We start from the raw sequence: 14,377 nt of genomic DNA on the forward strand, positions 1-14,377 counted from the left end.
ATCCAGGGAGAGAACACAGCCACCTTGAAATAAAACTGACTAGAGAGGGTTAGAAATCATCAATTACCAGAGAGAGACACAAAATGCTGGAGTAACTCAGTGTATGAATATTGATTCAGTCTGAAGAAGGGTCTCGACCCGAAACGTCACCCATTCCTTCTCTCCCGAGATGCTGCCTGACCTGCTGAGTTACTCCAGCATTTTGTGAATAAATACCTTCTCTAACTTCAAGTAACTCTTGCCTCTTTCCCTCCCTCCATCCCTCCCCCATCTTAGTTCTCCGACCAGTCTGACTGTCCCCCTGATTAAATCTTATCTTTATTCACAAAATGCTGGAGTAACTCAGCGGGTCAGGCAGCATCTCAGGAGAGAAGGAATGGGTGACGTTTCGGGTCGAGACCCTTCTTCAGACTGATGTCAGGGGGGGCGGGACAAGGGAATCTTATCTTTATACGCCTAGTTGTCATCTTCCCCCAGCTAACAATGAACCATTCTACATTTTCCTTGAACTGCATCTCCTTTGATTTCTAATTTTCACACCTCCTCCTTCCATATCTCTGTCTCCCTCTCCCCCGACTCTGTCTTAAGGTCTCGACCCGAAACGTCAACCCATTCCTTCTCTCCTGAGATGCTGCCTGACAGCACCAGAGACCCGGGTTCGATCCCGACTACGGGTGCTGTATGTACGGCGTTTGTACATTCTCCCAGTGACCTGCGTGGGTTTTCTCCGGGTGCTCCAGTTTCCCCCCCACGTGCCAAAAGCGTGCAGGTTTGTAGGTTAATTGGTGAGGGGGTAAAATTGTAAATGGTCGCTGGCATGTGGAGGTGTTAGCATACGGGGTCTCAGTGAACCGAAGGACCTGATTCCGTGCTGTACCACTAAAGTCTAAAGCATGGCACGGGAGTGTTGCTGACTGGGCCCGCTGCAGACTGCAGGAGTACGTGCTGAGGGACGCACTGAAGCTCGGTGCAGCCAACTACAAGGCTCTATGGGGGAGGGCCACAGTCTAGGGTCCTTCCGCTGCTGGACATGGGGGGCAGGGTGTGGTGGAGACGCCCCTCCAAATAAGGGAAGAGATATTACCCCTGGGGTAATGGAATAATGTGTGAAGTGCGATACTAATTGGGCGGTCACGGTGGCGCAGCGGTAGAGTTGCTGCCTTACAGCGAATGCAGCGCCGGAGACCCGGGTTCCATCCCGACTACGGGCGCCGTCTGTACGGAGTTTGTACGTTCTCCCCGTGGATTTTCTCCGAGATCTTCGGTTTCCTCCCACACTCCAAAGGCGTGCAGGTTTGTAGGTTAATTGGCTTGGTAAATGTAAAAATTGTCCCTAGTGGGTGTTAGTGTGCGGGGATCGCTGGTTGGCGCGGACCCGGTGGGCCGAAAGGGCCTGTTTCCGCGCTGTATCTCTAAACTAAACTGAAACGAAACTACTAGGGTAGAACCCGGGGTGACAGAGTGGTGCAGCTGGTAGAGTTGCTGCCTCACAGCACCACAGACCCAGGTTCCATCCTGACCTCGGATGCTGTCTGTGTGGAGTTTGCATGTTTGCCCTACGACCGCGTGGATTTACTCCAGGTGGTCCGGGTTCCTCCCACATAGTTGCAGGCTAATTGGCCTCTTTGAAACGTCGCCTATCCATGTTCTGCGGAGGTGTCTGATCCTTCAAGTTACTCCAGTGTTGGGGACCCCATTGAAACGTAGTGAATAGTGAAAGACCTGGAAAGAGTGGATGTGGAGAGGTTGATTCCACTAGTGGGAGAGTCTAGGAGCAGAGGCCACAGCCTCAGAATGAAAGGAAACACCTTTACAAAGGACAGGAGGGTTTTCGTCAGGATTGTCTGAAGGGTCTCGACCCGAAACGTCACCCAAACTCTCTCTCCAGAGATGCTGCCTGTCCTGCTGAGTTACTCTAGCTCTTTGTGTCTATCTTTGGTTTTCTGTAGTCAGATGGTGCTGAATCTGTGGAACTCATTGCAACAGACAGCTGTAAAGGCAGAGATTTATAGATTATTGATTAGTACGGTTGTCAGGGGATATGGGGGGAAGGCAGGAGAATGGGGTTGAGAGGGAGAGGTAGACCAGCCACGATTGAACGACAGAGTAGACTTGATGGGCCGAATGGCCTAATTCTGCTCCTATAACTGCTGAATCAATGAGCATTTTGTGTCTTTTATGTAGGAGCAGTGACCAAAGTGGATGGTGTGATGCCTTTAACCCCACTGTGACCACGAACACTTTCAGCAGAGACAGAAATCCACCCCCCTCAAACACAGACAAACCGAGACAGCCTGTTGGCGCAATTTTAAAATGTTTTAATGTAATCAATGACTTTGTTACAGGAATCTTGTACATCCGGGGCAACGTGCCATTAGCAGCAGGTTGTGTGACATGTATGAATGCATGTGCAAGCAAAAATAAAACACCACAAAATAAAAACACAACTTAACACAAGGAATCATTGGAGATTTAATTCTTCCTCCCCAATCACAGTATGAGTGCTTTTCAAAAAAAGGTACTATAGTGCAGTCTCTGTGCCGAGACTCTCCACAGGCACGAGACACAATGGGTTATTATATTAAAGATTACGTACCTCAAAAAGGCCACAGCAATGTTTCTGTTTCAATTCCACCAATACTCCCTTAACATTTGTGTATTAACGCAGAGAATGGTCCGAGCTAACCTCCATTCCATTCCATTTAATCCTTCCAAGGCCCACTGCCTGACTTCAATAAATTACATGAACTGGGTGGATAAGGGTGAAACATCATTCACGTTCTCTACCTTGTGCCTTCGAAGCAAAGCAAAAGGTGCGGCCTTGGTAACAAGATGGGAGGAAGTGTAACAGGTGACGCTTATAAATGCGTGTAGGAAGGGACTGCAGATGCTGGTTTAAACCGGAGATAGACACAAAAAGCTGGAGTAACTCAGCGGGTCAGGCAGCATCTCTGGAGAGAAGGAATGGGTGACGACGTTTCAGGTCGAGACCCTTCTTCAGTTTCGACCCGAAACATCGCCCATTCCTTTTCTCCAGAGATGCTGCCTGACCCGCTGAGTCACACCAGCTTTATAATGTCTGTCTTCTCATGCTTATAGGGGTCTACCTCCCAGCTTCTGTCAGGGACTATACAACAAGGATGTTCCTCTTGTTCTTGTCCGTAGGAAAAAAACTGCAGATGCTGGTTAAAATCGACGGTAGACACAAAATGCTGGAGTAACTCAGCGGGTCAGGCAGCATCTCGGGAGAGAAGGAATGGGCGACGTTTCGGGTCGAGACCCTTCTTCAGACGTTTCGGGTCGAGTCTGAAGAAGGGTCTCGACCCGAAACGTCACCCATTCCATCTCTCCCGAGATGCTGCCTGACCCGCTGAGTTACTCCAGCATTTTGTGTCTTACCTTTGGATCAGGTGTGTGTTGTGGAGCAGTGGACCCCGTGGGTAGATGCGTCAGGGACTCCGCCAGTAAGGATGGCCGCCACGTTAGGCTGGGGCTCACGGGCCAGCGGGAAATGGAGTCTAAAGCAAAGATACTAGAGGGGCAAGATGAACCACTCCATTGAAATCACCTATACTGAAGTGTAGTACGCAAAGGAGCCATTTTAGTAGGCAAAACCCGCCGTTCGCTATGCCTCTCGCAGTGTAATCAGTGTTTTGGAGGAACAGTATGTTTGATGATACCATTAACATGCAGAATATATCTCATCTATCAACTCACAGATTTTTTTTGTTTTTCTTTTTAAATGTTTCTGCCTACTAAAATGGCCGCCGTGACGTACTACGGTTTTTAGGGTCGAGTGGTCTATCTTGTTCCTCTAGTATCTTTGGTCTAAAGAGACTTGTCCACCTCCCAGTGTCATCGATGGGGGTCAGAGCGCCCATCTCAGTGGGTGGGTCTCAAGCAGGTGAGGTTGAAGGGGTGGGGAGTGAAGGGGTGGGGGGGGGGGGGGGGGGGAAGAGACCATGACTTAGAGCAGTGGAGGAGATGGGTTTGGTCTGAGAGGCGATCCGGGGCGCGGTGTGTGAGTGGGGACAGACAAACACACACACTCATCACCCTTCCTGTCACACTGAACCTTCAAGCCACGTGGTCCTAACATGCCCCACCTCCATCTGCTCCAGTGGCCACCATTTTGAGAGGTTGGGGGGGGGGGGGAGAGAGGGGTGGGGATGGGAGAGGCTCGGCAATGACAACCCCACCCCCATCCGAGCTGACAATTCCAGATGGGATGTGCAGCGATAATCACAGCGAGGTGGGAAGGAATAAATAACATTGACAAAACACCATCAGGAAACGAAAGGCAAACAAAACAACTATTTACAGAGAGGCTCCGAGCCTGCCGAACCCGTCAGCAACACTTTCCGCGTTCAAAAATAATCCACGTTTTTGTTAAACGCTGTACATAGCAAGATTTGGGAGGGATTTCAGCAAGGACTAGGACCCAGCCGGAATGGCAGCTCATGCTTCTAAGCTTTTCAGGAGACCAAGTAAAGGACCATGGAGGGCACTTCCAAGTACGCTCGGCAAACGATTGGAAGATGAGGGGAACCAGGGGTACCAGGTGGGAGGGGTGGGGAGGGATGGGGAGTGGGGGGATTTGAGGAGGGATGGGGGGTGGGGAGAGATGGGGAGGGATGAGGAGGGATGGGGAGGGATGAGGGGGGGTGGGGAGGGATAGGGAGGGGTGGGGAGGGATGAGGAGGGGTGGGGAGGGATGAGGAGGGGTGGGGAGGGATGAGGGGGGGTGGGGAGGGATAGGGAGGGATTAGAAGGGGTGGGGAGGGATGATGAGGGGTGGAGAGGGATTATGAGGGGTGGGGAGGGATGAGGAGGGGTGGGGAGGGATGAGGAGGGGTGGGGAGGGATGAGGAGGGGTGGGGAGGGATGATGAGGGGTGGAGAGGGATTATGAGGGGTGGGGAGGGATGAGGAGGGGTGGGGAGGGATGAGGAGGGGTGAGGAGGGGTGGGGAGAGATGAGGGGGGATGGGGAGGGGTGAGGAGGGGTGGGGAGAGATGAGGGGAGATGGGGAGGGATGAGGGGAGATGGCGTTAAGCCATTTGCATTGGCCAGATGACTTGTGGTTCTGACAGGACAAGGTATTTCAGGGAAAATAATTTGGTTGTGTGTGTGTGTGTGTGTGTGTGTGTCCCGATGCAAACACTAAGCGTTTTCCCGCATCAATGAGAGGGAGCCAGCTGAAGCTGTCGGTCACTCTTGCCGTTAGTTACTGTGAGGGTTTCAACCACAGTGGGCATTGAGCCTGTCCTATTGCGATATTCCCCGAGTAGAGAGTGGAACTCGAGTGTGGAGCTCCTGCCTTGTCCGAGCCCCACACTCCGCACACACCAGGGACAACACCTGCCTTGTTGATGCTGAACAGATACGGATGCTCACTCAGTCTTTAAACCACCTGGACGACACATGTGCAAAGTAGATACAAGTGTGACTGGACACTAGGGGGCAGCATGCAACTGGTGCTGACAATGGACAGACCATCGTCGCCTAATGATAGGCCGCTGGGATGACTGTAGAGTCGATACGTGCCAGAAAACCCGCGGCCCAACGTGATCTTCCAACACCCTCTCCCCTGGGAGAGGAGAGGGAGTGGGGGGGGGAGGAGAGACCATGACTTGTGTGTACCGGATCCATAGAAGGACACCAAGGTCCCAGGGCAAGAGATGGTACAACAGCGGTCGGTCATGGGAGCCTGGGGTGACCAGAAACTGGGCTGGTCACGTCAGCACAAGCCCGCCACAGGTACACTCCTCTCCTGCCGCACCTGTAGGCAGAGCGGGCAAGAGCAATACAAAACACAGCCCATCCACTGTTACACACGAGGAACTAAAACCTACCCCATCCCAGCCCCGCACAGACCGGCGACGGCCATGTTGTATTATTCCAGTGTGCCGGAACAAGACACACGGAGCCCGAGGATTATCCGGGCGGTGGAGGCCTGCACTGGGACAAACTCGCGGTCCAAGCCACATAGGGTCTGACCCACAGCAGGGCTGTCATCCAGTGCTGTGCTACACACGCTCCAGCAAACTCCAGCACTTGTGTGTCCATTTTCAAGTGAAAGCTGGCACATGTCCTTCCTTCCTACACTTTCTACGAGTGACTTTGACAAACTGGACTGAACTGGAGGGGACATGTAGAAACACAGAAATGCAGATGCCAGTTTACATCAAAGATCGGGGCAAAGTGCTGGAGTAACTCGGCGTGGCTGAAACCCCTTTGACGTTTGAACCCACAACCCTCTGGTCTGGAGGCAAGCGTATTAACCCACTGAGCAACTTGCCATGGCTAACTCAGCGGGTCAGGCAGCGTCTCGGGAGGAAAAAGGATGGGTGATGTTTCGGGCCCCCTTTTCTACAGAGATGCTGCCTGACTGGCTGAGTTACTCCAGCACTTTGTGTTCATCACTGGTATGAAATGGAGGGGAATCTATGTAAACTTTTTTCAAAACTTGTTACATTCACATCCTCCCCCTCGATTCCCACATTGAAGATACATTGGACAAGGTTATTTAGTTGAATTACACTCTTGATGCCTTGGTAGTTCGATAGGGGCCGGGGGAGTGGGGGGATGGGGGGGCAACAGGGAACCACGTGAATGCAGCGAGCAGATCAGAGGGCAGGGCATCTCGCGATGTTGCCCCTGAGGTGCCAACAGATGGCAGTGAGCTGGGCATCTCGCCAGGGAACGCATCAAACCGTGCTGCAACACACTCAAGGCCAGGCGACATCATAAACTGCGCACTTTAATCATTATCCCAGCCCCGGGTGTGTGTGTGTGTTAGCACGGGACGTGCTCTGTAATCTCCCACATGCACCTTCCTGCCCACAGTTCATCCCCAGCCGTGACTTTTGCCGCTCTAAACTTTGCTCCCACGACTCTGCGAGGAGCCGAACTATCCAAACCGTTACACTTTCGGTCAAAGGAAAGCCCATTCTTTTTGCAATCATATTGTTCTTTGTAAATGACGAGGTTTGTAGGAGAGACGGGGATGAGAGGGGGGATAGAGTAAAGAGAAGAGAGGTGTGTGTGTGCGTGCGTCCGTGCGTGTTTGCATGTGAGTCTCCATGTGTGCGCGCCTGCGCGCGCATCTCCGGGTGCGCGTGTCTCCGTGTGCATGCATGTGTCTCCGTGTGCATGTCTCCGTGTGCGTGCGAGTGTCTCCGTGTGCGTGTCTCCGTGTGCATGCATGTGTCTCCGTGTGCATGCATGCGTCTCCGTGTGCATGCATGTGTCTCCGTGTGCATGCATGTGTCTCCGTGTGCATGCGTGTGTCTCCGTGTGCATGTCTCCGTGTGCGTGCGCGTGTCTCCGTGTGCATGTCTCCGTGTGCATGTGCGTGTCTCCGTGTGCCTGCGTGTTTCCGTGTGCCCATGTCTCCCCGTGTGTATGCCTGTCTCCGTGTGCGCGTGTCTCAGTGTGCGCACGTGTCGCTCCGTGTGGGCGTGTCTCTCCGCGTGCACATGTGTGCGTGTCTGTGGGCAGTGACTATAGAAGCATGCACACTGCCTCACCAACAACCAAACTCCCTCATCCTTCTCATTAATGGGAAAACTACGTTGGGCTTCAGGTTTAGTATCTGAACTTGTCCCTTGTCTCGAGGGGGCTCCAGGCCGGTGGGATTCTCTTGGGTTGCTCAACTAGGATGGATTTGATCCTTTGCGTCAGGTTGGGACGAGGTTCACTAAGTTTGCACGAGGTTGGAGTATCTTGAAAAGGTTGGGGGGGGTAATCAACTCACGCACTGTTAAAGTTGTGTAGCACATGCATGTTATAAGGTTAACAGTACTGTACAGAGTTGTGTGACACATGCATGTGGTAGGGCGGTACTGTACAGCAGGCGAGATTTATGTTCTCAGAACTAAGACGCAGCAGAAAGTGCAGCATCTGAGGGGCGGTATCTCTAGGGAGAAGTAGTCAAGGAAACAAAGTGAGGGTGAACTCTCACACCCTCTCCAGATATTGAACAACTGCTTTGCCACTGCAGCATTTGAATGATCGAAGGGCTCGATTAAACCAAGATCCAGTCGGGTGATTTTACAGAAGATTACTGATTAAAAATTAACGAGCAAAACAGCGCTTCCAGTACATTAGTCTGAATCCCTCTCCCCGGCCTTTAATAATGGTGATAATTCTTGTGGGATAGCGTTCTAGAGTCAAAGGCTCCCCCCTTAAACTACAATGGTGCTCCTTCCCCTTGTCCGAGCAGGGGGGGGGGAGGGGGGGGGGACATGAGGTGTGGGCTTGTGAAACGGGGATATCTACAGATCTGACCGTGGACGCTGGAATCTCTGTCTCAACTGGTGCCAATAAAGACCCGGGTCCAAAGATCGCAGCCAAAACCCACTGGCATAAGACTGCCCATCGCAAATCCACCAGGAATTTCCCATGTGGAAGACTCAGCATGTTGAGTGGTCGCTGGCTCAGGCTCTCTACCGCCCTCGTGTGTCTGTCCCTGTAACCACGGCTGTGTGGCTCACCTGTGCGACAGGTAATCTCCCGCCCCCAGCAGGTTCTCGCGGTCGTAGGGAGAACCATCTGACGCGTATATAAAAATAAAACAAAGCAGAAAAGAATCCAGTTGCTTCGACTGATGAATGCAGCGAGAATTAACGGAGGGCACGTTAACGGGGAAATGGGTTTGACTAGGGGAATTTTATTTTTCTCTCCAGAATCTTAGCGCCACTTATTCTTCCCTCTTCAGTCGTCAGGGTGGGGAGAGGGGAGAGGGACGCACTGCCTGGAACGACGACTAAACCAGGTGTTGGGTTTGTTGTCAGCGGTCACGCCAGACGGAAGCAGCGCCGTTCAGTTCTACCACCCAGCTGAGCCAGTGAGAGCACAAAGCCCCTTGTGTTTGGGGTTGCCCAGTCCCTGCCACTGCCGGGGTAGTTGCGAGCTAAAGGCGGCCACCTCTCGCGTGAACAAGTGCTGGGTCAAACATCACAGGGCCGCAGGTGGGAGAGGACAAGGAGGTCGTCCGAGGCCAGGACTGGAGATGGCACGGAAGTGGACTTGGTGCTTGTAACGCAACAGGATCTAGACAAGCTACCCCACCACCTGGTTCAGAGCCAGTCCCTGACCCAAGCAGGGATGGGCATTCCCTACTGCGAGCTCCGAGAGACAGGGATGGATCGGCCTCAGGATAACTCTTAGAACCATTCCCCCCCCCCCCCCCCCCCACAACCCAACAAGAACTACATGGTTGCCTCTAAACACAAACGCGGAACTCTCTCGTTGATAGGGACTGAGGTTGGTATATTATTGGTGCTGGGGAAAAGTGTTCAGCTACGATCTATCCAAATAGCCAAGCCGTCTGATGGGCCAGGTCTCCTCTCATCTTTCCAGGGACGGGACCAGTGCACCAGGACAGAGAGTGCAGGGCCCAGGTACCAGAGCACCAGAATCAAGGTGCAAGCTGATAATGGTCAAATAAATGTTGCAGAAAACAAGCGTCAGATATGCAAGATATCGGGAAACAATGGACGGAGGGAGCGATCTTGGGGATAGGGAGCATCTTTAGGTTAGCTGGCTGAGAACCTGAATGTATAACAAACAGCCTTGAAGACTAGAACAAGGGCACATAGAAACCAATCATCAGGTGCCAAGGTAGTGCTGCCAACAGGATTGATTATGCTGCAAATTGAAGTAAAATTAAATGTCATTGTGCCCTTTCGTGCTAGAAGCACAATGGGTTGCGATTATGTGGGAATGGAGAAAGTCTATCTACGTCGACCACTTTGAACAATAGGGACACTCAAAATGGCGGTGGTGAATAAAATCTATTGCACAGAGTTTGCCAGTATAGTTAGGAGTTAAGTAGCATCAATCGTCACCGAAATAAAAAAATTTAAACAGCCCAAATGGGGGAATCTGAAACCATTCCACACGCCTTCTCCTGTGGTCTCTTTTTTTGATAAAAAGAGGATAATATTTTCCTTCTCTGCACCCTGTGGAGTTACGTGGCCAGGACGACCAACCAAATGGGGCACAGTTATATAAAACATTGGAATTGAAAGGGTTTGCTCACTAAACAGGCAGATGACACACAGTATACTGTACAGGGAGGCTCACTGGATCATTGGACCGCAAGGCAAGGCACCAAGCCACAGGGAAATCAACCAAGGTCAATGCTTCACCCCCTCGTCCTACGGTTTCCATCAACTGATCAACTTGCAGCACTGTTGGAGGGGGGGGGGGGAGAGAGGGGGGAGAGAGGGGAGAGAGGGGAGAGAGAAAGAGCGGGTCAGACCTTTGACTCAAGAAAGATCGCAACAACTTACATGGATCTCCTTGAACTTGAAAGGGATCCCTGTAAACATCTGAAGAGGATAAGACACAAAATGCTGGAGTAACTCAGCGGGTCAGGCCAGCATCTCTGGAGAGAAGGAATGGGTGACGTTTCGAGACCCTTCACATCTGAAAAAGGGTCTCGACCCGAAACGTCACGCATTCCTTCTCTCCTTCTCTCCAGAGATGCTGCCTGTCCCGCTGAGTTGCTCCAGCATTTTGTGTCTAACTTCCTCTAATCATCTACAGCCCTAAAGAGCACTGAGAACAGTGATGGTTCAGTCTGGGTATTTTGTGTTCATTTCACCTAAGGGCAAGGCTAAGCCGTTATTCTTTGGAGTGCATGAGACTGAGGGATGGTCTTACAGAGATGTACATAATCACGAGGGACATAGATAGGTGAATGCTCGGTCTTTTACCCAGAGTAGAATATTCAAGAACCACAGGAGATGGGTTCAAGGTGAGAGGGGGAGATTTCATAGGAACCTGAGGGTCAGCTTTCCCACTTAGAGGGTATGTGGAGTGAGCAGCCAGAGGAGGTAGTCGAGGCTGGGAGAATAATATTTAAACAGGTACATGGATAGGAAAGGTTTATTAAACAGGATGTGGGGAGAAGGCAGGAACGGGGTACTGATTGTTGATGATCTGCCATGATCATATTGAATGGGGGTGCTGGCTCGAAGGGCCGAATGACCCACCTATTTTCTATGTTTCATACCTGTATCTCCCTCTTCTCTGACTCTCAGCCTGAAGAAGGGTCTCGACCCAAAATGTCACCCATTCCTTCTGTTCAGAGATACTGTGTGGAGTATATGCCGAGTTACTCTGGCATTTTGTGTATCTTCTATATCACCCTCGGAGTCTGTTGGGCTCCGATTAAGGTTATGCCCCCTTTCTTCTTGATTTGCCCAACAACGGAATTTGGAACCTAGTGACCTTAACCAAACACCCATAAATCATCCATATTTAGAAAGCGCAACATGACTCCCAGCTAGGGTTGCCAACTTCCTTGCTCCCAAGTACGGTACAAAGGGTGATGTCACCGCCCCGCTCCCCACGTGACCTCACCCAGCCAGCGGCCACGTGCTCCGACTCTACCAATGGCGGACGCCCAGGCTGGGTGGCGGGTTGCTACAAAACCTCTATAAGGGGGCGCCTGGGCCTACACTGTCCGGAGGCTAGGGTTGCCAACTGTCCCGTATTAGCCGGGACATCCCGTATTTTGGCCTCAATTGGCTTGTCTTGTACGGGACCGCCCTTGTCGCGTATTAGGCCCGGGGGGTGCTGTAGGCCCGGGGACCGCTGTAGGCCCAGGGGCAGCTGTAGGCCCAGACAGTGTCGGTAGGAAAAATCTGCAGATGCTGAATAAAATCTGTGCCTACCTTCCGGAGGTTGGAACAGTGTAGGCCCGGGCGGCCGCCTAACGGAGGTTGCATAGCAACCCGTCTCCCGGCCGCCATTGGTAGAGCGGGAGCACGTGGCCGCTGGCTGGGTGAGGTCACGTGGGGCGCGGGACGGTGACGTCACCCTTTGTCCCTTATTTGGGAGTGAGGAAGTTGGCAACCCCACTAATACGGGGATGAGGGCAGTCCCGTACGGGACAAACTAATTCAGCCCAAAATATGGGATGTCCCCGGTCTAATAGGGGACGGTTGGCGACCCTGCGTGTTGACCGTACCTGCTTTTACATGAGCTCCGCGGCATCAGGACGCCACCGCTGTGCCTAGCAGTTGCACTGCTGTCTGTTCTGTGCCTGCATGCTTCTGGGCTGGCGAAGCTGGCGTAACGAGGCATCGCCGTACTGGATCCCCGAGCCCATGCGTTCAGGGTCGAGCTCGCCTGCAAGTTCACAAAGCACAAGGAGCCGCACTTAAAGGGAGCATAGGGAGCGACTGTAGGCCCTGCTTTAAAATCGAAGGCAAGGCACAAAATGTTTGTGCTGTCATCTGTGAGCAGTGCACCAAGGCACATTCCTTGTATATGCACATACTTGGCCAATAAATGTGGGGACGCAAGTGCGTCTGCGGATATCCAGACCAGACCATCCCACACATGGTGAACGGCTGCTCACTGAGGCTTTTCCCTGGTGGCATCAAGGCCATCCACCCAGCAACTGCTGCTGCCCTGGCCTGGATGTCCACCCTTGGCCTATAACTTTAGGCTGTGCACGCCACACGCAAGAAGAAGTTTAAACTATTAGTTATCATCACTGCCACAATCTGTAAACCAAAGAGAATTGCAAGGCTCAAAACCCAATCCATTTAAAATAGTCAGCTTGTTTTACCTGTTAATTAACCCCACAGTGTGGAAGAATTAAATTCTAGACACATCTGCTGGTAAAACTGGTCTTGTGGAAAATAATATATCATATCATTTCATCTCAATCCACTGAGAAATATCTAAATCAGCAACAATTTGCATTAATGCAACATCATCAATGGAGTAAAACCTTCCAAACACTTCTAAAGAACGGTTGAGATGCAATAAGAACTCCCTACACAGTCACACAACAACACCAAGGGATCTTTGACATTTACCCAAGCAGAAGATTTGATTTAGTCTCAGCAAAATAAAAGGAGACAAAATCTCCTCCCCTCCACTTAAGCATTTAGACTTTAGTCTTTAGAGATACAGTATAGAAACAGGCCCTTCGGCCCACCGTGTCCGTGCTGACCAGCGATCACCCAGTACACTAGCACTATCCTACACATTAGGGTCAATTTACAGTCAAGTTCACAGAAGCCAAATAACCTACAAAACCCGCACGTCTTTAGATTGTGTGAGGAAACTGGAGCACCCAGAGGAAAAAACCCACGTGATCGGAGGCAGTGTGAATGAAGGAACTGCATATGCCGGTTTAAACCAAAGATAAGACACAAAGTGCTGGAGTAACTCAGCGGGACAGGCAGCATCGAGAGAAGGAATGGGTGACGTTTCAGGTGGAGACCCTTCTTCAGGTCAGGACCTGCTTTAGTCGGAAGAAGGGTCCCAACCTGAAACCTCAGCCATCCATGTTCTCCAGAGGTGCTGCGTTACTCCAGCACTTTGTGTCTTTTTTTGTAACCCAGCGCCTGCAGTTCCTCGCGTCTGTTTTTTTTCTTTACCTGATTCAATTTTATTTAAGATAGTCCTTGCACATTTCAGAAATGCTTCTTCCACGTTTTCTCCGGTCAGTGCACTGGTCTCCAGGAAGATCAACTCTAAGGCAGAAAGACCAAATAACCTCAGGTACGCCCTCCAGAAACATTCAGTGACGTGCTGTTATCCCTGGGTACTTTAAAAACAACTTAATTTTGTGTAAAAAATATATACAAAACAGGTACTGTGCAAAAGATTCTTCAAACATTCTCGGAGTCTAAACATACACTGTCCTCCATAATGTTTGGGACAAAGACCCATCATTTATTTATTTGCCTCTGTACTCCACAATTTCAAGTCAAGTCAAGTTTATTTGTCACATACATATACAAGATGTGCAGTGAAATGAAAGTAGCAACGCCTGCGGATTGTGCTAAAACTACAAAACAGTAAATTAAATGAGTCCCTGGTGATATGGGAGTTAACAGTCCTGATGACCTGTGGGAAGAAACTCCGTCTCATCCTCTCTGTTTTCACAACGTTACAAATTTGAGATTTGTAATAGAAAAAAAATCACATGTGGTTAAAGTGCACATTGTCAGATTTTAATAAAGGCCATTTTTATACATTTTGGTTTCACCATGTAGAAATTACAGCAATGTTTATATAGTCCCCCCATTTCAGGGCACCATAATGTTTGGGTCACAGCAATGATAAATCCACACCTGGCTCCTGAAGAGTGTCTCTGATCTGTCAGACAGGTGTTTGGGGGATTTTTCATTATTATAGAGAGAATTCTTCTGTCATCAGCTGTGGAGGTCTTCCTCGGTCTGCCAGTCCCTTTGCAATTAGTAAGCTCACCAGTGCTCTCTTTCTTCTTAATGTTGTTCCAAACAGTTGATTTTGGTATAAGAAGATGCTGGCACAAATCGAAAGTATTTATTCACAAAATGCCGACCCGAAACGTCACCCATTCCTTCTCTCCCGAGATG

The 14,377-nt window shown here is 50.8% G+C and overlaps 1 protein-coding gene across 1 annotated transcript in view; it reads right to left on the minus strand.

Annotated features, from left to right (window-relative positions):
* Nucleotides 1-3,355: 3,355 nt before the first annotated feature.
* Nucleotides 3,356-14,377, minus strand: part of rab4b (RAB4B, member RAS oncogene family) — a 33,904-nt gene continuing 22,882 nt past the window's right edge. The window contains exons 7-9 of the mRNA XM_078430959.1: nt 13,412-13,507; nt 11,986-12,146; nt 3,356-10,198 (exon numbers count right to left, since the gene is read on the minus strand). Coding sequence (XP_078287085.1) covers nt 12,031-12,146; nt 13,412-13,507 — 212 coding nt within the window. The 3' untranslated portion in view covers nt 3,356-10,198; nt 11,986-12,030. The remainder of the gene's footprint in view (nt 10,199-11,985; nt 12,147-13,411; nt 13,508-14,377) is intronic.

Source organism: Rhinoraja longicauda, chromosome 41, assembly GCF_053455715.1.
Source record: "Rhinoraja longicauda isolate Sanriku21f chromosome 41, sRhiLon1.1, whole genome shotgun sequence".
NCBI classification, from domain to species: domain Eukaryota; kingdom Metazoa; phylum Chordata; class Chondrichthyes; order Rajiformes; family Arhynchobatidae; genus Rhinoraja; species Rhinoraja longicauda.